The sequence below is a fragment of the Dunckerocampus dactyliophorus genome, chromosome 10 (genome assembly GCF_027744805.1).
Source record: "Dunckerocampus dactyliophorus isolate RoL2022-P2 chromosome 10, RoL_Ddac_1.1, whole genome shotgun sequence".
NCBI lineage: Eukaryota > Metazoa > Chordata > Actinopteri > Syngnathiformes > Syngnathidae > Dunckerocampus > Dunckerocampus dactyliophorus.
This window is the reverse complement of record NC_072828.1, coordinates 23,325,313-23,347,656: the sequence shown is the minus strand read 5'-3', so window position 1 is coordinate 23,347,656 and position 22,344 is coordinate 23,325,313. Positions and strand designations below refer to the sequence as shown.

The 22,344-nt window shown below is 39.3% G+C and overlaps 1 protein-coding gene across 2 annotated transcripts in view; it reads left to right on the top strand.

The window, feature by feature from the left end:
- rabgap1l (RAB GTPase activating protein 1-like) overlaps nucleotides 1–22,344 on the top strand; it is a 117,642-nt gene that overhangs the window by 73,468 nt on the left and 21,830 nt on the right. For both annotated transcript variants that reach the window (XM_054788520.1, XM_054788521.1), the window contains exons 14-19: nucleotides 1,476–1,589; nucleotides 5,328–5,402; nucleotides 8,941–9,066; nucleotides 9,496–9,639; nucleotides 14,865–14,906; nucleotides 21,427–21,555. In XM_054788520.1, coding sequence (XP_054644495.1) covers nucleotides 1,476–1,589; nucleotides 5,328–5,402; nucleotides 8,941–9,066; nucleotides 9,496–9,639; nucleotides 14,865–14,906; nucleotides 21,427–21,555 — 630 coding nt within the window. The remainder of the gene's footprint in view (nucleotides 1–1,475; nucleotides 1,590–5,327; nucleotides 5,403–8,940; nucleotides 9,067–9,495; nucleotides 9,640–14,864; nucleotides 14,907–21,426; nucleotides 21,556–22,344) is intronic.

Here is a 22,344-nt window from a genome sequence, read left to right as displayed (position 1 = left end):
TGCGGCTGTAGAAACACAATGCACTGCATTGCTGTTCATCTTTAACAAATAAGGACCACCCCCATGCTACAAATCTCATTAAAGCATTACACTCAGTTTTGCCTGCAGCTTGCTTATAGGAAATGACTGACATGTAAACATAAGGACATTTTATCTGTATGAAGGCACTCAAGACTGATCACTAAACCATTTGTCACATTACATAATTTATTCAGCATTTTTGTAGTCCTTTTAGTTCCACAGTGCAGTACAGTACCAAGCATGCCTTAAGTCCCCTGTAATGTAGACTGAACCAAAACTGGAAACCCAAACTATTTTGCTGTTATGTATGACATTTTTTATCTTTACATCTTCCTCCGTGACATCATCCAATGCCAAAAGGTCTCTCCTCATATTTCAAACTAAAGGCTCTTTCCATATTCAAGCTATATTTCTGCAAATTGATTCTGAGAAGTCCAGGCAGCTTGTGTTCTATCACGCCATAACACTGGGGAGGCTTTTAGTATTCATTATGCAGCATATCAATGACCCCAGACATACTGTACAGGCAGAGTGATAAATAAATATCTTCAGTAACAAGAAGAACAGAGTCCTGCAACAGATGGTATGGCTCCAGCAGAGACCCGACCTCAACATCATCCAGTCGGTTTGTGATTTTATGATGAAACAGTCATGGGCGGCCTAAATCTGCCGAAAATGTTTGTGGCAATAACCTTGAACTTTAAACAAGGAGCATTGATACAGCTTCACAAGAAAAGGGAGTATAAGGAAAGTGGAATAAAGGTAGACGGGGATCAGGCAGGATGGCTGCACAAGCATGATAATGCAGCAGTTTTTTGCCAACGCCTCTCCATAAGATGATTCCACCATTTTTTTGTTGTACTGTGAAAAGTAGCAATAGACATGACATTCCTCTCCCATAGTCCCTTTCTTAGATTTGCTCAGCCTTCATTTTTTTTCTCTCTGATACACACATCAAGGCCAGTCATGCTCAGGGTTGTTCATGAGTGGCTTACACAGAGTTATAAAACTGCGTTGAAGAAAAAGGCTTTGTGAGGGGAAACAATCGTGTTCAGATGAAGGCGGTGCAGACAAAGATGAGCTCTTATTTTTTAGATATCGCTATAGTTGTGTGTGTGAGATTAGGGTTTGGACATTTGTGTTTTTTTTTTTTACAAACTTTGTCAAAGGGTGTGACATGGGTCCACAAAAGCCCAATAAATGCTGTTGAAATTGTGAACATTGCAAGATAAAAGAGAAACTTTAGACATTATGCAAAGAGTGTGAATCTAGAAAGGTACAGTATATCATATGGTACAGATGCTTTTGTTGTTTCTCTTCAATTACTCTATTCAGAGCAAAAAGTAGCATCAAGCAAATATTAATACTATTATTTTATATATTTTCTTGATGTTTTATAATCCTGTATTAGATTACATTATTACATTATATTATAATTATTGCACTTATTTCAGGATTCAGCTCAGGAGGGGGTAATCACCAGAGACATCCACCGTACCTTTCCTGCACACGACTACTTCAAAGACTCCGATGGAGATGGACAGGATTCACTATACAAGATTTGCAAGGTGAGAATGAAATCGAATTTAAAAGCAAGTCTATTTAAAATGCCGCATTCTCATCAACGTTAGATATGAATGACTAAATAGCCTAAAGGTAAACGATTAGTAATTTTTTTATAGCCAATTTCAATCAAACATATTGGAGAGGTCATCACATCATTTAGTTACAGTCATCCCTTGCTACATGGCGGTTCGAACATTGCTCCCTCACTCTATTGCTTTTTTTATTATTACGGTAATTAATTAATAAGTAGTTGCTGTCTCGTGGTTGACTATGGCTTATTATTAGTCAAAAATTTAGAAAGACAAGTTATACAGTATGTAGTATTCTGTTCACAAGGCGTTAGTAATGTTACAATGATGAGACATTACCTTACATTACATTATCTTAACACTGCATGGAGTCATTGCATGTCCGGCATGATAGAGTGAAAAAAAGTTATCTTCCCATTCCATGTGGAAGTGGTAAGGTTTTGGCTTCTTGCTTTGTCCTTCTTCCCCAATCAGTTTGAAACCCTTTTTTAAGTTTAGAATGAATAAATTGGAGGCTAACTAGTTAGCTTGGGAGCATGCTATGTTCAAAGCGGCGGACGTCTCTTGTGTAGTGATTCTGTAGCCTGCGCGTTACAGTTGAGCAATGTGTTGTAAAGAAGAATAGGAGTGCAAAGGTCACTATAGGGGTTTTAATTAATGTCTACAGGGCTCTAATACTTGTAAAAATTGGATTTAGGAAGTCATAAACAGGTTTTTCTACATTCTAACTACGAAAATATTCCATTTATTAATATTAAATCCTACTTCATAGAAAATCACTTATTGCCTTCAGGAACCAATTAACCGTGATAAACGAGGGATGTGTGTATATACAGTATATACTGTGTATATATATTAGGGATTAGGGATTTATGCTGCCAATTTCGATCATCTATGAGTGAGATCAACCAATACCGATACCGATACTGATCACATGGATTAACTCAAAATTTTTAATGCTCAGGCAAGGGGATCACTGCAGGGACACAAGAGACTGCCATGGCTTTAACCATTAGAAAGCTAGCCAGCTATCGAGTTAGCCTCCAGTTTCTTTACTTGTATTTTAAACTGAAGAAAGGGTCTAAAACATAGTGGGGAAGAAGGACAAAGAAGCCAAAAACTTACCACTTCCACACGGAATGGAACTCTATCCTGTCGGACATGCCATGGCTCACTACATGCAGTGTGACGGTAATCTAATGCCATGTCTCAATAATGGAACATTATTGACGCCTAGTGGCCAGAATACTACATATACCATACATATGGTCTTTCAATATTTTTGGACTAATAATACGACAGAGTCAAAGGCTTTTAGTTCTGTTTTTTTCCATTGTCTGTCTTTTGAAAATGTTGTCTAGTTCTACGAAAACTATAAGTTTGAGTGCCTGTAAGCACCAACTTCGCTCATCTGACATGACAAACCTGTATTTTCAAATTAATATGCATGCACCTAATAACCTTCGACAGGATTACAGAGGCTTGTCGTCGTAAAGTGTACTACTGAAGCAAAATAGCTTTAAAGGAGTGAATTTTGAGTACTAAGAAACACTATGGATTTCAGGATGTGCTTGTTGATAAAAGTCAAGTGTAGTTTTTTTTTATAAATAATTAGAATGTCTCACCTTTGTAGTTTTTGACTATCAGCACTCTGGGAGGACCTGTCAGAATGGGTTTACATCCGGTCTGAACCCAAGTAGGTCAGTGGCGAGCAGGCCTTCATTTATATGCAAATTAATGTAGATTTACTGCTGATAAGGTTGGCTGGATCTTGAGGCATGAGTGGGTTACAGGCGCATAGGATCCAGAACCCATTGTATATTCATCCTCACATGAATCTACTCAGTAATATTTGTGGAGTCTTTAATTTTCTAACCTTTATTCTCCTGGAAAGGTCAGTTGAGCTGTATGAACTTTTCTACTGACAGTCTCCTCCATTTTGTTCATGTTTCCTTCGGTCCCGCTTTGGTCTAACATGTAGAAGCAAAGGCATCCAATGGTGATCATTAAGAAGGCCTCCTGCAGCAATCAGGGGTTAAGTGCCTCGCTCATGGACATTTTGACAGTGAGTTGCTGAGTAAAGAAGAACAACACTTATTCTCAGCTTGAGTAAGGACTCAAAACCTTAAAACCTGAGTGTTTGATAGATTTATTTTTCACAACATTTCCATGGAAACAGAGCATCAAGATAGTGGTAAGGAAAAAGATATGCCTCATCAACCAAGCAAACGTTGCATGTCTAAGTGATCACTGAGGGAATACATTAACTCTTAATTAACCATACTTGTTCACTGATTTTCCTACCTACCTGATTTCTGCATGAAAATACAGCGAAAACGTTTGCTACCACGTTTTATACTGAAACAAAACCTTGACTTTAAGAAACAAAACCAGCCAATCACAGAGCACATAGAGTTGCAGTCAGACGTTTACATACACACATTATGGCAGTGTATCTCAATTATTTTATGTCACGACCCCACTGGGGGACAGAAATGTTTTTGCGCCACCCGATTTGAAATACTATTGAGAAGCTGGTAATATCTATTTATTCATCTGTACTGTACAGACTGAACTTGAAACTGAAACCAGCGAAATGCACCAAAATTGAGAGCAGTGAAGCATACAAGCGTATTTAAGAGTCAAATTGAAAATTCATACATGTTGGCAGGTCTGCACCAATATTGAAAGTCCTCCCTGCCTTTTTTCACGATGTCATGGCAGACATGCCATGGCTGACTCCATGCAGTTTGAAGGTAGTAATCCAATGTAATGTCATGTGTCAACAATGTAATATTATTGACTGCTAGTGACCAGAATACTACATAATGTGTCTTTCAATATTTCTTGACAAATAATAGTCCATAGTCAACCACGAAACAGCTGCCATGAATGAATGAATGAATTCATTAATTAATAAAACGGTTTTAGTGAGGGAGCGACGTTCGAACCACCGTGTACATCAAGTATATATAAAAACAGGAATTGGGTGCATACTATAAGTTTGAATTTATTTCGGATTTTGTGCAATTCACAAAGGCTCAAAATGATACAGCCAGGTTTCAATATATACTGTACATGCACCTCCCCTAATACTTGTTTTAATATCCCTAAGCAAGTTTGTGCCTAGTATAATTATAAAAAATACAACTAGAATTCAGGGGGGAAAAAAGTCGAATATACAGTGCAGACAGTTTTGTGTCAAGATTGTAATGAAATAGGTCTACCGTAATATTTTACCCCTCTAAGCCTGTTATGTGCTCACTCTAACAAATTTAGATTTCTCCCACCAGGACCTTCCTCACCCATCTGTCAGCCTACACGTCTCCTTGCTGAGTTGGGGATGTGTGAATACCACACTCCATCAAGCATGTCAGCATGGATATTATACTTCAGACAGCTCCACAAGACCTCTCCATTACCTTCACATCAAACCCCAAATTAGCCAAAATGATCAGGAGTGCACTTCTGGAAGTCTACATTAATTTCTCATAATATCATGAAAAATGGGATTGACTTTTTAATGAAAAGATATTTGACTCCTAATACAGCCAATTACTCAACAAGATCATCATCATTGGATAAGTTTTGCGTTATCCCAATTAAACATTGTAATACAAATGATTGATTGGTTTCATAAATGTGTTACTGTCATTTTCACGTTAATTGTTATTTGTAAATGTACAGTATATCTCTTTGTCTCTCTCCAAGGCCTATTCTGTCTATGATGAGGAAATTGGTTATTGCCAGGGTCAGTCATTTCTTGCAGCGGTTCTGCTGCTGCATGTAAGTACTCATTTAATGCATTTAACGACCACCAGTGTTGTAATATTACTTGTAGAATTCTTGCATGATGACATGATCTATTATCTTCTAGATCAAAGGGGACCAAATTGTGATCCGGGTGCCATTTGCGGCCCGCGGTAGTTTTTTTTTTTATTGGCCCACAGCGCATTCTAAAAGTATAATTTAGAAGAAATAAAATGAAAAAACAAAACTGTGGACAAGGGCCGCACGGTGACTGAGTGGTTAGCATGTTGCCCACACAGTCAGGAGATCGGGAAGACGTGGGTTTGAATCTCCTGTGTGGAGTTTGCATGTTCTCCCCGTGCGTGTGTGAGTTTTCTCCGGGTACTCCGGTTTCCTCCCCCATTCCAAAAACATGCATGTTAGGTTAATTGGCAACTCCAAATTATGAATGTGATTGTGAGTGTGAATGATTGTTTGTCTACATGTGCCCTGCCATTGGCTGGCAACCAGTCCAGGGTGTACCCTGCCTCTCGCCCAAAGTCAGGTGGGATAGGCTCCAGCATAGCCCTGTGACCCTAGTGAGGATAAGCGACATAGACAATGCATGAATGATTGAACAAAGTTATAATATTAAAAGAAGAACATTTATGAAGAGTAATTAAGAAGAAAGTTGAAATATTTTCCAAAAAAACTGCAAAAATGGAAAAAAAAGTGCAAAGAGCGAAGTTCACACTAATAATAGGCTTTTTCACCGATATCACAAAGCTGAGCTGCAGTTTTTTCTTGAAATAAATATTACTTCTTAGCTCATCAACATGTTGTTTTACCAAATATCAAAGTGGTCCTTGCTGGAAAATGTTTGGATACCCCTGTTCTAGATCAGCGACTCCCCACTAGGGGTAAGCGAGCAAATTGCAGGGGTTTCGTGGAAACATTTAATAAATTATTTCTCAGCCATTTCATATTTAACCAGACAATAAACCAGAATGTGAGCGCTTGTTTCCCCAGGGAGACAATAACCTGTGGAACAGCTGCGCCAAAATCATAACAGCTGTGTTACATTATACTTTTGGATAATTATTAACATGTATGAGTGAGAGGGTACTCATGGTATGACAAGAAAGCTCTGGCGTTACACAAGACAAAAAAGGTTGGGAAACACCGTTCCAAATTATCATGGGTGAATATAAAACTTTTTTGCTATTTTTATTATTTTTACTTTTGTTTTATTGTTTGTAATATCCATCCATTCATCCATTTTCTATGCCGCTTGTCGTCACTAGGGTCGCGGGGGTATGCTGGAGCCTATCCCAGCAGACTTTTGGGCGAGAGGCTGGGTATACCCTGGACTGGTCGCCAGCCAATCGCAGGGCACATATAGACAAACAACCATTCATACTCACATTCATACCTATGGACAATTTAGAGTCTCCAATTAACATAACATCCATGTTTTTGGAATGTGGGAGAAAACTGTGCATTTTTATTTAACACATTTTTAATATTTATTAGTTTGACATGGGTCAAAAATAGCCCATTAAAAAACGTAATGTTTTTTTGTTTTTTTTTACATTATTTTGTTTGTATTACAGTGCTCCCTCGTTTATCACGGGGGATGGGTTCCCAAAATAGCCTGCAATAAGTAAAATCCGCGAAGTAGCCAACTTAATAATGTCATTTTTTACAATTATTAAATATGTTTTAAAGCTGTAAAACCCCTCACCATACACTTTATACTTTCTCAGACAGGTAATAACATTTTCTCACATTTCTCTCTCGTTTAAACACTCTCAAAAAAGTTTGAATGTTCGTTTGAATTTTAATGATCAACACTAGAAATTATTAAGTCACTCGCGCATACAGTATTGCACTCTTGTGACCATGCCTTTTAATCCTGGCGCCGTTGTAGCATTTTTGTATCCTTGTTAAAACATATTGCTGAGACGAACCGAAGGTTCATTTACAAGCTAGCAAGCAAGCAAGCTAGGTAGCGATGACACAGGAGACGTGGCAGGACGGTTGATTGACAGTGCTCTACAGCTAATCAGGAAGCAGAAAACAATCGGCAATGCAGAGGGAAGAGATAGACACTCAACTTCCCACAATGCAATTCTTCTGAAAGAGCCAGGCTCGGCCTGTAACAGCGTTCATACGCTGTAATACAAAAAAAAAAGAAGCACTAAAAAAATCCACCAAACAGAGAATCCACGATAGAGCGAAGCAACACTATATAAATATTTATTTGATCATTTCTGTTATTTGTTTTTTACAGTATTTATACAGTTTTTGGTTTGTTTGTTTAAGTAGGTTATCAGGTCAACATTGGTCAAAAATAGCCCATCAAACTTGGGTGGAGTAGTTGTACATTTGATTGTACCTCTTTAGTTCAAAAATGAAATGTCTCGATTTAACACAGTCTAGTTGCCGTGCAGTTAAAATATTTCAAAATTTGGTAAATCTATAAGCTACACCATGTTACTACACACATGTGAATGGTATTGGTTAGTTTACATGTAGTTAAACAAAACATCACTTGTATGTCGAGTTTGACAGAGCAGGGACACAGCGGAAAAGCGGGTGTAGAGAGTATGTTAGCATAAATAAATGTTTGTCTAAAGGAGTTGCTTGCTGTTGGGATGAGGACAAATTGGATTGCAAGAATTTGAAGGTTAACCAAAAGCATGGGAAGACATTCATTTATACTACAAAGGTTACTGGCACACACTTACAAACTCATCCTTTTTCAATTATAAAAAAAAACATTTTATTCAAGGTAAGCAGCTGAAGACATATAGTAGAGGAGTAGTTCCCTGCATGTCAGTCGTAGATTGATGAAAGAGGGGTGGTGGAAGTCTGGTTGGAGTCCAAATGACATGAACAGCCAAGGTTAAAGAAGAGAAATAGTGAGGGAAGGGGCGAGAGGTCAGCCTGAGGCAGTTTGAGACTGTTGGACAATAAGGGAAGATGATGCCATGGTATTGAGCTATGACTGGCGCGACAGCAGGTTCAGAGGACAGGAAATACATGTGAAAAATTGAGATGAGCAGTAAAAAGTGAGGAAGTTATGAGAATGAGAAACCGGGAACTAAAGGGAACTAAACTAACAATGCCGATACAGACAAACAGCATCAGTAAGGAGAGAGGTTGTGTAGAAGAAGGAGCCACGCAGGTTAAAGAGAAGGAAGAAGCAGAAGGGAGAGGTTATAGAGGAGATGTCAGGAATATTAATTGGAGCTCAGGTTCACCTGCAGGAGCACATTCAGCCCCAAACACACTGTCAATGATTAAATGCCGCCTCATGGCCTGTGTGTGTGTGCATGCGCATTAGCAGGAGTGAGGAGAAACCAACCTCTATAGCACATAAAACACTCCTCACAACTTACACCAACATAGACACAACACATTTTGGCATTCACACACTTGTTTTGACTTCAATTACTGCAAGAGATGTAATGGAACAAGTAATGCCCCAATATTTACTTTTGCATACCTTAAGTATTCATTGTCATTGTCTTGAAACCATGGATGACAGATGTTTTATTTTTTTCTAAAAGTGTTATTATTCTTGTTTCAGATGCCTGAGGAACAAGCCTTTTGTGTGTTGGTGAAAATCATGTTTGAGTATGGCCTCAGAGCTCTGTACAAGAACAACTTTGAGGATCTTCACTGCAAGTTCTATCAGCTCGAGAGGCTCATGCAGGTTAGCGATATGTTTCTTATCAGATACTTTCAAATGGAGACACTGTATTAATCATCTGTAATATTTTAATAAACCTCATGACTGGCTTGAGCGGTAGGTATAGTTTCACGTGATGATGGTTTGCCTACAGTTTATCTGATTTTTTTTTTAAGCATTCAATGTTTTGCCAAGCTGAGAAATTGCTGTTGATGGTGTTGATGGTCTTGTAGCCCATTCATTCTTGTGCAGGCCTACAGTCTTGTCTTTTGGGTCATTTGACAGCTCAGTATGATGTAGTGTAGGTCTACATCCCTGCATATTACCTTAGAGATGTGTAGACTCTAGCTACAGTGCTGATATACAGTATTTTTAACCATGTTTTCTATATTTATCAAGTTCATGTCTTATTTTTTTCAAGTCCCCTTCTTTTTGTCTCTATACCTTCTATAGGAACAGCTAGCCGATCTTTGGTCCCATTTCCAGGAACTGAACCTGGAGGCACACATGTATGCCTCCCAGTGGTTCCTCACCCTCTTCACTGCCAAGTTCCCCCTTTGCATGGTTTTCCACATCACTGACCTGCTGCTCTGTGAGGTACAGTTGAAAGTGTTGCACTATATTATCACGAAAGTCCTGAGAGAGGTTCAAGGGAAGGGTCATTCTTCTCTAAAGGTGAACAGTACGGGAAAAGAGAGAAGAGTCTTAAGAAAGGTTAAGGCAGAATGGGCAGAGGTTAGTTAGAGGTTAGTGTGTGCAGTTGGTTGGAATGAATTAGAGAAAAGGATGAAGGGAAAAAGAACAGAAGGGATGGAGTTGGTTGGATGATACTCAGTAGGTGTCAGTGGCCCTAAGTAGAGGGCACATCTATATCACTGTCAGCACTAATCCATATTGTATGTATTTTGCCCTTTTGATTTGGTCTGTCCGTGCTGTCTAATCAATAAAGATGCACATATGAGGCTTTTAGGTTGATAACATCATAGATTTGAATATGTTAGGATTGTATACTCTTGTTCTGAAACAGATTTGTACAAAGATTTGCTAAGTGAGAAGTCAATTGTTTAAAAATAAATATAAAAATATATATATATTATTATTGGGTCTGTCAATCGAGTAAAATATTTAATCATGATTAATCAAATTTTGTCGTTGAGTCATAATTAATCACAATTAATCGCAGATAGAAGTTTTTATCTATAACGAGTAGGGATATAAATCTCTTTGTGGTAAACCATCTGATACTCATATAGTTACACAGGTTAAGATACAGTACGATTAAAAAATGAGATATTTTAAAAACAGAGCGATTCGATACAGTGTACAAACAATACGATTTGATACGATTCAATGATTACATTTGTTGATGTAAACATTAATCATACATTATAAAATAAAGAAGCCAATTCTATAAAAGTGGCCTTCCTACAGTATTTCCCAATGTGTAAAAGAGCACATCAAATCCCCAAGCATGCTATAAAGCAGGGGTCCCCAACCACCGGGCTGCAGGAAACATTCAGGCGCAATGATTAAAAAACTAAATAAATAAAATAACTGCATCAAATTTTATGTAAATGGATATCAATTTTGGAAATATGGGTCATTGTTTTATTATTTTTTTTAAATCTACAGTTAGAAATCCCACAGTTTTTGCATGTTTAATGCGAGTGGTGACTTTACCACTTTGTTTGACAGTCCTTGAACGGTCCTATTTGGTCCCAAATGCTGATACTATTTGGTACTGCATAAAGGTAAGATTTGATGACCTTATTGAGTGCATGTTTGAAAAACAAGCTCCAGGCTTGTACTGGTGGTTGGTGGCTCTGTATTCATTTAGTGCTTTTAATTTGATGTTGTTCCTGTTTTACTCAAAACATAATAAATAACTCCGTGACAACTCAACTCTCAGCAACAGTAGATATAAATAATTAATAACTGCCAGGGCTTTGAAGCTAAACTTACCATTCAAAATAGCCTTTCTTTGTCCATTTCTCCTCAATATTTGTTCCTGCTTGTGGCTCCACATCCATCAAACTACGTTGTGGCGTCGATGGTCAAACAGGACATGCACACCTTAACCGCTTGTCAAAAAAAATGTGCCATTGAAGGAAATTTCCTTTACCGCGTTCACTCTGACGGCCCTAATTACTATTATTATTTTGGTGTAGTCATATGCAAGTACTGTACATGTCCTGCATTGATGGCATTTTTCCTGTCTACTAACCACTCAAAGCTCTTTTCAACACATTAACTCGGTCATGCTGAACACATTCATAGACACAGAAAGTGTCTCATCCATCTCATCAGTGTGAGGGATCAAAACAAACTCTTCCAATCACTCCTGATTCTCAACAGCTCCTTAATATTGCATCTAATGCCTAAAATTATTCATAGCACCATCAAAAGGGATTTAGATTGCTGTTTCTCTCTAGTGAGACACCTTATCCCACTCATTAAAAAGTAGCATCCCAAGAATATTCCTTGATGACATTTTGAATCCCACCTAGTCTTACCATGATCAAGGGTTGCGTCCCCCCATGTCAGGCGGCACTTTTTCATGGCAGTCTTTTTGACATATTAAAAGAAAACAATATAAGCAATTTCCACCAGTATCAATCTTTTAGAGTAACTTCCTTATAAATACCTTTGGTCCACAATGAAACAGGCAATTCCCTTGCCTGCCCTATATGGTCTTTCAGCCTACCATCCTATATATTGCCATTTATTCTTCTTCTGTTCCTCTCTATTTTCTGCTCTCCCACTGGCCTCCAGCAGAACAATAAGAAGCTTCCCAGGTTTTTCTCAGCCAATGAGCCGCATGATAAGAATCTGCTCGTTAAACCTGCATTCTCATCTCCGGCTACTCTTGACAGCTGTTTTCCTCATGCATCATTTTCTCTGATTTTGCCGTTTCTGTGGTTTCTCTTTTTCCAGTGCTCAATCCCCACGATTAGAAATGGTCATTCGTTCCAGGGTCAAACTGTTACCCTCAGAAAACATGTATTAACTGCACAGCAGTTAAGTGTTTGAAGTAACATTTTAACATTCTTAAGTGTCATATAAGTCTACAGTAAAGAGACGTTAACCGCAATAGAGTAGTGCTGAGCAATATGTTAATATTTTTAAAATATTGATATTTACAGTACTTTAAGCACAATATCAAAACCAACCATATAGATTTGCGCTGTATCTCCCTCATTCCCGCATGCAGAAGGAGGGAGGAGAGTCGGAGCAGAAGCCCGGCAGCTCCAGTCAAAGCGACAGCATCTGCGGTGGAAGAATTAGTCAGCAAGGAATAAGCGGTAGCTCAGTAATATGGAGGTACTTCCAATTGAAAGCATAAAAAAACATTTCACCACCTTAAAACTTGACACAAACTCCAGTACGAGGAATATGTGGAGCTGTGCTCTGTCTGACGTGCTCCTGTTGAGTTCCCCATGAAAGGAAAAGCAAAGTGGTGCGTTATTATACTGTAAAGAGGTGTCCTCCAGTATCACATTGCTAAAGGTATTGTCCCCGTTGCAAAAGTGGGAAAAAACGGCTTTAAAAACTTGCTAAAAACGATGGACTCTCGATGTCCAGTGAGCTTCGCAGTCATAATTAAGCTCTACCACAAATCTCCAAGGTTAGACAGAGTTAGACAGAAAGTTGCTAAGACTGATGCCGTTGACTTGGTGTTGTTGGTGCTCCTGGAACATAATAAGGACATGCTTGTGTCTTCTAAGAATGTTTCCCTAAAAAAATACTATTGTTCAATTTAAAATATTTTTGAGTTGCTGACATTTTAAAATTTCCTCTTAAAACATGGCACTCCTTCATATTTGTTCTTTTGTTATTAGCTGAGGATTTTCTATCCATCCATCCATTTTCTATGCCGCCTCATTAGGGTCGTGGGGGTATGCTGGAGCCTATCCCAGCTGACTTCGGGCAACAGGCGGGGTACACCCTGGACTGGTCACCAGCCAATCGCAGAGCACATATAGACAAATAATCATTCACACTCACATTCATACCTATGGACAATTTAGAGTCGCCAATTAACCTAACATGCATGTTTTTGGAATGTGGGAGGAAACCGGAGTACCCGGAGAAAACCCACACATGCACGGGGAGAACATGCAAACTCCACACAGAAATGCCCAAGGGAGAATCGAACCCAGGTCTTCCCAATCTCCAGACTGTGACTGCGTGGCCAACATGCTAACCACAATATATATATATATTTCAATATTTTTCTATATTTATTTCCAAAAGAGAATGGCCTACTTTATTTTAGAGGCTATTTTTATGTAAGATTTGTTTTATGTGCATCTTGCATGACGCTTTAAAATTTCAAAAAACATCCTCATGTAAAGTATTTATTTTAATTAAAAAAACTTGACACGCATAAGTGTCTAAACTCACTTTGCATAAAAAATATCGGGCTACATATCGATATTCAACCTAAATATACTGTACTGGGATGTGAGTTTTGGTCCCTATCGCCCAGCCCTTCTGCAGGTTTATTTAAACTTGGTTGAACCTCAAATTGTATGACCTGAGGGGTGTTTTAATATAGACATTCCACTGTATTAACATTTTAAAATATTATCTTTAGTGCCATTATGGAAATCCTTATTTTGTTGCATTGTCCTGGTTTCAGTTCCGAGTTCAGTCTTTACAATACAGATAAATAAATAGATATCCGTCTCTCAATAAGATTTCAAAATCGAGGGGGCGGAGGGGCGTGAAAACATTTCTGTCCCCTAGGGGGGGCATGATAGAAATTAACTGAGAACCACTGTAACCTTAAACTCTTGGATCCTGACTCAGCACTGCAGCGCCATCTTGAGGCCTATGTAGTGTGTGAAGACAGTTCACCCCCCCCTCCTTATTTTTAGTGCGGCCTGGATATTTTTAGCTCTGTGTTGCCATGTGGACTCATCCCAGAGACCAAGGGGACGTGGGTGTTCCTGTGCAGAGCTGGCATCAGCTGAACATTTTCTTCGTCTGTTGAGATCACATGCATCATGATGCTGTGAATCAACAAATGATAATTAGACAAACATGTCTGTTTTAAACAACCTTCCATCCCAAAACAGTAATTTGCATTGTATTACAATGTATTTATTCTTGTATTGGCGATGTGGCAGCAAATTTCAATAAGAAGTGGTTTATAATATACTGTAGGTATGTGTAGAGTGCAATTTTTTTATGTGGTCCGTGGCAAATTTCTGCTATATACAGATGCATTTCAATAAATTAGTTTATAGTGCAAAAGTTATTTGATTTCAGGAGTTGAGTTCAGACTCAGAGACCAATTAAAGGCTCAGGAAGGAAGTTCATTTACTGTTTTTTCAAATTTTGTGAGATACTGAATTTGGGGTTTTTATTTGTTGTAAGTTATAATCATCAACATGCATAAGAAATTCATTCTTGAAATATTTCACTCTTTGTGTAGTGAATCTATCAAGTGTATGAGTTTAACATTTTTAATTGAAGTACTGAAAGGAATGACCTTTTCAAAGGCATTCAAATTCACTGAGATGGCACATGGGTATGGCTTGTTTTATTACATTATCCTCCAGTGCATCTGTCAGTTTATGAATTGAATCAACTCAATTGTTAAAGTTATAAAGTGTTATTATTTTTTATCATAAACTGAGGGAAAAAGTTGAAAGGTTCAACACATATTCAGGAATTTAATTCTACCTTCTTCAAGCTTCCAGGTTCACTGATCTTTCTTTTTTGCTTATTCTTATTTTTTGGTTTCATTTTTGTATTCTCATAAGTACATAAGCACACCAAGTACTGTATTCATACAACTCTTCTGTGTGTTCCAGGGTCTGAACATCATCTTCAATGTAGCCCTGGCCCTGCTCAAGGTCAGTCGCTCAACTCATGCATTCATACGTCTTCAATTTTAAATAAGCTGAAATGCCTGTGTCACCATTATTGCTTTTCAACGTATTCAAGTTATGTTAAAGGCCCATCATCCACAATCCTTATGTGAGACATGAACACATACTGTATGTCTTTCTCTTTTCTGTGCATTTTAAAGATATTAAAACAGATTTTAAAAATGACAGCTCAGTAGTGCACGTAATGGGACACACCTATACCGCCTACACAGACCGCTATTAAAACACCTCCAAAACCCTCCAGCAAGGTTTTATCATTTTATATACATTCTATGACCATGTAGTAACAGGTACATTCATGATAACATGTAATACTTGCAGTATTTTGTGTATTTTAGCCATACTAAGCATTGCCCAAACTTCCTTGCTCACGTCATAGAAACGAATGCCTACACCGACCGTTAACTTTTCCAAACTCAGAAATTAAGCAGCAGAGGTGGCAGCATCTCGAATATGCCTTACCTTTTGCTAGTGTCTGGGCGAGTCTGTGGTGAAGGTAGTTGCTAGCCGGCTAGTAGCTAGCCAGTGTGTTATGGCTCAGTGTCAATACGCCAGTAATGTAGTTTGATCGGCGTAACGATGTTAATAATAATAATAAACACCTTGCTGTAGCTTTGTTGATATGCACCTCACTTTATATGTAAATGGGGCGTTGTTGGCACATTTTGGAGACTTTTTCAGATGCCTTTGTAGGAGGAATAAGTATGTCCCATATGTGCAGTAATGAGCTGGCTCTTTTTATCTGTTTTTTTATCTTTAAAACGCACAGAAAAGAGAAAGACATTTGTGTTCATGTCTCACATAAGTATTGTGGTTGATGGGCAAAATTTTTTAAAAAGTGCAGTTTTCTTTTTAGGTGGCTAATTGAATGTACATATTTCAATTTTTATTTAACAAATGACAGTGATTTTATGAAATGTACTGCAATGGTTTCGACCACTTGAAAGCAAAATTGTATCATCAGGCAGCGACCATGAGGAAAGATGTTCATTACTTCAGTGATACCTTAAAGAAGAACAGTGAAGGAAGGTACTAGAACAGGTGTGTCCAAAGTGCAGCCCAGGGGCCATTTCCTGCCAGCGGCTGTTTTTGTTTTAGCCCTCTGCACATTCTAAAAATACAATTAAACAAGAAAGAGTTGGAAAAAGTAATTTATGATAATAAAGTAAAAACATTATGAGAATAAAGTCATCATATTACAAGAAAAAAAGGAGAAAAGGTTAATACTAATCATACACTTTATCAATGATAACACTTGGACTGCTTTCATCTAAGGCTTTTCATAGTCGAATCTGATTTGTTAGATTTTGTCCATAATTGACTAATATTTGAATGCTTTTTTTTTTTTGTAAAAAAAAGAGCAGACTTAATGGCAGTCCCAACAAACAGATCTCATTTGTGACTTTTTCCACCTCAAAGAAACGGGCTAAAACACTCAAATGAACAAGTAATGAACATCGTAGGTGTGCAACAACAGTACCTTCATTTATTTACTGACATTGAAAGCAAGATGGACAAAACCACATCAGAAAAGCTCACATAAAATCAGAAAAGCTCACATAAAATGGGAACAACATGGCTTTAAAAGCTAGCGCTCACCTCAGCTCTTTTGGATTGTGCCACTGAAGCGGGTGATTTGAATAATGCGTGGTAAGTGTTGGTCTTCTTTTCACTTCTTTATTAGCAAAAGTTAGGCTGTTTTGTGGCAAAATAGGCTGTTTACAGCAAAAACAAAGACATTCTTGGTAAAAATGTATGCTCAGCAGCAGCTGTGGCCACCCTCATGTAGTCAGAATGGTACAATCTTGATCACATGACATTTTCATATGATTCAACGTCGAGATTGGTAGTTGCCAACTGACAACAAAAGCTGAGATGCATACTGTTTTTTCTTTTGATATAAAAAAAAACACCTCTGCATATCTACATGGGTTGGTTTAGAAAATAAAAAAGTGGCTCCCTGCATCCTGTGATTTTTCGGTATGCGGCCCTCAGTGGAAAAAATGTGGACACCCCTGTACAAGAATCGTTTGGTATTTACTACTGTGATATATATGATATATGTCTATACATATATCTATGACTATATGATGAGGCAATATCCTAATCCAACCAAGGATCTCGGATGTGTTGGGGTGCCATCAACAGGCACATTACATGGACAGACATTTGGAGGACACCACAAGCCAGGATCAGTTTCTTGTTGAGGGCAACCTCCGACAGTCTCCCTTGCCCCTGGAATCTGACACAGTGGTTTGGAGATAGGTCAGTTGTGCCCTGTGTGGTAACATCAAAGCGAGCCTACAGCGCATTCTTTCTGGGTGGTGTTAACTCGAGGTCGCTTCAGGTGGTGCCACTACCAAGTCTTGAACAAGTTGGCTGAGGTCCTCGAGGGTTGTAGAGTGTCAGCTACCAACACATCAGCAACCACGAACCTGGCACTGACAGGATTTGTCAGGTCTGGTAGCATGCTCCGTCCCCTAGCTTGGTATAAAGACCGCTTCCTCACTCCCGGAAAAGACTGGCAGATGCTGGTGGTCCTGAGGAAACAACTAGTCTTCCTGAGGGAGGTCGTAACAACAGTCCTACAACCAGATGTTATTATGTGGTCTGTGCTGGAGACAAGGGTCCTCCTGATGGAGTTCACCATCCCCTGGGAAGAAGGCATGTCTGCGGCACACAAGCGAAAATGCCTCAAATACTCAGACCTGGCAGCGGAATATCAAGAATTTATCCGATGGAAGTTGGGTGCCACGGATTTATGGGAAAATCAGCATTCCAGTTGCTCCAAGCGGCAGGGAAAGCTGAGGCAAACTTGCAGAAAGCCCTGAAAGAGCTGGAGGAAGAGCCCAAAAAGGCAAGTTACTGACTATGGCTGAGGAGGAAGGACAACGGTTGGGGGTGCACACCCCAGTAAAGCTGCACTTTACACCATTCCCACCCAGTACAGTACAGTGGTATGGAATTCCTGTTTGTTGTGTCACCAGATCTCTTTGTGGTTGGTTGCATCGATTTGCACTAACACTTTTGCCATATTGCATATTGACGGTTCATTTGCTATGTTTATTGATGTATGGCAGAACTTTCGGAAGTATACATACTTTCAAAACTATACAGTATACAAAAGTGTACTTTCCGAAGTATAAATCATGTAATGATGTTGGCTATGGCTCGGAAGAGCCACCATAAATAAAAATGTAACTAAATTGCAATGCACTCCATAGTGTGAGATGTATTGTTCAATCTTGGTGTTTTTTGGTTGACGTGTACTTATTTCTTGATCAACGTAGCTCATTCCTTGCTTAAGTTGGTCATTTTATAGCGTGATGCTAAATTAAACATCCAACAGTTTCCACCTGCCCAGTGTTTATTAAGAGATGTTTGCAGAAAATATACTACAACATCGGAAAATGGAAATGAAATAATTCACTTCAACCATGCACCAGTAATTATTTGATTACACAGCTACTGCTGCCTTTAAATGACATTCTTCACTTTCTTCTTGAGCGACGCATTTTTATTGAAAAGATAAATTAACAGCAACTCACCACCGGTGGTTAAAAGTATTTTTAAAATCACATGTAAAAAATAAAATGTAAATACCCACGCAGTTTAAAAGCACGATGAAGCTCATTATATAATCAGCTCTGTGAATTGGCTTTGTAATAATACCAATACATAGTTTTTTGTAAATTATTTTTTATCTTCATTATCTTTAAACATATTCCTGCACTCAATATTTGTGCAAAAATGTATTCTGTGACGAAAGTGGGACGTGGTGGATGCAACACTGAGGATAGGGAAGAAATGAGCATGTGAGGTGGGTAGCATAGGATTCCACTACCAGTCTCCTATTGGCCAGCCATGACGACATCCTATCCCCGGGCCCCCTCCTCCCACCATCATGCTCTCCTCTCCGCTCTCATCCTCCTCCCTCCATCTGTGCCCAGCCCCCTCCCTTTCCTGCTTTACAGTCATCATCCATAACACTCTTCACTACCGGAACATAAGGTGTAGCATTCTATCTGGACATAACGAAGTAAAGGTTTTTTATTTTTGTTTTTTATTTTTGACATCCTTTACATACTCTGGATGCATACGTGGAACATACAGTTTTCCTTTCTGTGTCCATGCTTTGACCCAGAGCCTCTGCCTTCCCATTTTTATTCATCTGCTAGATATTTATTTTTGTAACATGCTAGCTGTGACTGAACTGGACTGCAACAGAGCTGCCCTGCAAGGCTAGCCATTAGCAGTTAGCATCACAAAGAGAGCGTGATGGCGAGGGAGGCGGTGGTCTGGAAACTGTGTGTTTTCTTTCTTTTTTTTCCTGTTTTGCCTCGCCCCAGCTGCTGACCAGAACAATCGCTCCTGATGACACAAGCCTACTGACTGACTCACACATGCATCCATTGAGTCTCTTTTGTTGATAGGCAGAGTGACTGTCCGTCTGAAGGAGCTGTCTTCCATCTAAAGGACCCGCTGCTGCTGCTAATGGTCATCTGTTACTTGGATTGGACCATTTTCTGGACCTTTTCACAGCAGCTGTACTGACATGGGAGTTGCATGGTGTTCTGCCTCCAACGTTTGTTTTTTTGTCATACAGTGCTGCTTAGAATTTGTCCCTTAGACAAACAAGTGCCATACTGCCAGGATAGGGATTCTGATGAAAGGATTCACACTGTTAATTATCATTAACTGCTTTGGTGTGTGTCACATGAGCATTTAAACCTGCTGTCATGGTTACTGACTAGGGTTTTTGCTGCTTCTTTGAACTCTAATAACGGAGTGGAAAAATAAGAAAAAGGCGGAGTTCCTATCCATTGCTGCTTTTTTGCCGGAGCGGCAGCCCACGTGTTGAGCAGCTTTGTTGCCTAGCAACAACGTACAGGTTTGCAATTGTTCGGAGAGTTTGGTGCAGCAAGTTAAGATTGGCTCCAGTGACTGGATTTCAAAGTCAGTCTGGCCGGTGGAAGACAGCGTTATGCAACCAACAGCATCCATTCCTAATTATTTGACTGTAACTTTGGTGCAAGCGATGGCCACTTCCGGGCTCTGACGGTGGTGGAAGATGAAGACTCAGTCTTAGCATTGCAAGCCATTGATGTCTGGCTGTGCCTGTGGTTGTGGTCAAGCCATCCTCTGCCCTTGTAGTGCGGTGTCTTCCTCCACCACAACTCCATCAGTTGGACTCCCCCAGGGATAACATCTTTGCCCAGAGTCCACTCGTCCTCCAACCCAGGCAAACTAAGTGGGACATTTTGGTCGTCAAGCTGGAGTCATACGCCGCCCTACCCCCAAAGCGGGATCTCCCTTCTCCCTTGCCTTCTCCCACCTCGCCGCTGTCTCCTCCACCCTCCCCTTTGCCCTCTCCTCCTTCTCCTCTGCCGGCCTTGACACCTCCTCTGCAACTTCCAGCGGTGCGAAGGGCAGTGGAGGATGGAGAGGGAACGGCAGAGGAAAAGGCCCAAAGCAGTCCGGCCTCAGCGGACTCCTTCTGCAAAGTGATGGGTCTCCTTGGGATGGGACATCGACTCTTTGTCCCCAGGCTGCTGGCGGTATGAGTGGGGAGTGGGAATAGTCCGTGTTTCTGGAGTTTATGGAGGGATGGTGTTGGAATGCATTCCAATCAGCATCTCTATTTTCCACTTTTTCTGCATCCGTTTTGACCCAAACTCATAGTTCTTGAATGTGATATGGTAAACGTGTGTTTCGATGTCCTCTTATATGCTGACGTTAGGCAACTGTAAAAAGCGACGGATGATTAATTGACTAACAGTAGTTAATTTAATTTAGTCTTTGATAACTTCTCGTGTCAGTGAATCCTTCTCCCACAAGATGGTGGTATTGAGGTTTCATTTAGCACATGCTGCTGTCATCCCTTGCTTCAAACATCACCCATGCTCTCATACATACTATATAAAAAGGCATACTAGTACACTCATAATTTTAATATCAGTGTTGCTGCGAAATGGTGTGCTGTGTGGTACGGCTAAAATATCAACATTTTCAGAGAGCTTTGCTCTCAAAGAGTGTCCACAATGTGAAACAATTGTTTGCTGGATTTAATGCTTGTTTCCTTGGCCCGTTTGAGGTCAATATAATGTAGTTTATATACAAGTAAAGAAAAGAAGAACACAAAAACAGCTATTGCAAAGGTTTATGCAGGAAAAAATAATATGCAGAAATTTGTAAGCTACAGCACTCAAAGGTATTCAACCCTCATTATAACTAGTTTATAAACGTTGTTTGTTTGCAATAAACCAATAAAACAACAATTTAAATAGCTCACCAAATCAAATTTTACAAACGGTCGCTATTTTTTAAAAATCTATTGAAAGTTTAAAAAAAAAAAAAAGCAAGTTAAAATAATGTAACTTACAATGAGAGTTAAATCATTTTGAGTGCAACTGTAGGTATACTGTATTATATTATATGTAATATTTCCCCTTTCTTCCACTTCAACCCTCATCTCTCCCTCCAGACTTCCAAAGAGGATCTTTTGCAGGCAGACTTTGAAGGGGCTCTCAAATTCTTCAGAGTTCAGCTCCCCAAGCGCTACAGAGCTGCAGAGAATGCCCGAAGGCTGATGGAACAGGCCTGCAACATAAAGGTTTGGACCTCTATCAGCGCTTCATTCACGATAGTCTTCCTAGTAATGTATCGATTTCAATCTAGACAGTGTTACCTATTAATAAAGAAAGGAAGGGTTGCACATAAGGTGTGGTCAGAAGTGTAGAACAGTTGACCATTTCATTAAGCACCTTTTGCAAACATATTGAAAGTTTAACATGAAAACTCTCAACTAATATTGGAGTGTTAAAGAAGTGAGTTTTTAGTTTCCTGCAGCTCACTGTGATATCATTTATTATCGCTGTTTTTCACTTTGGCTTTTATTTGTCTTTGTTGAGCAATGTGGTTCATTGTTATTGACCTCATTCCAGTTTTATCAGATAAAGTTTGGCTTCCATGGATGGTGGTTACAATTTTCGTACAGACTGCTGATTGAAATTCCCATACATGCCCACACACAAACATGTTATCGTCCTCCTGTTGACTTTAATGAGGCTGCTGGCATTTAGGGAATTTACTGAGGTCACCAGGGACCCAAACTAGTAGAGAATGTATCTGATGTGTGTCTGTGTGTGTATGGGCGTTAAGAGTGGTAAAGGAAGGAAGGAGTTGGGAGAGAAAGATGGAATAGATCATTCCTTCCCATTCCCTCCTGGCTCTACTCAGCCCCACTTTGTGGACTTTTTCAGGTTCTGCATCTCTACTCTGATGTTGTTCTCCTTGAATCTACAGTCAGTTGATATTTTACATTTCAGGCATTTTTCTAGTCTGCCAAGACTACATTGAGTTGGGGTGTTGAGATATAATGATGTACAGTCATCCATCGCCA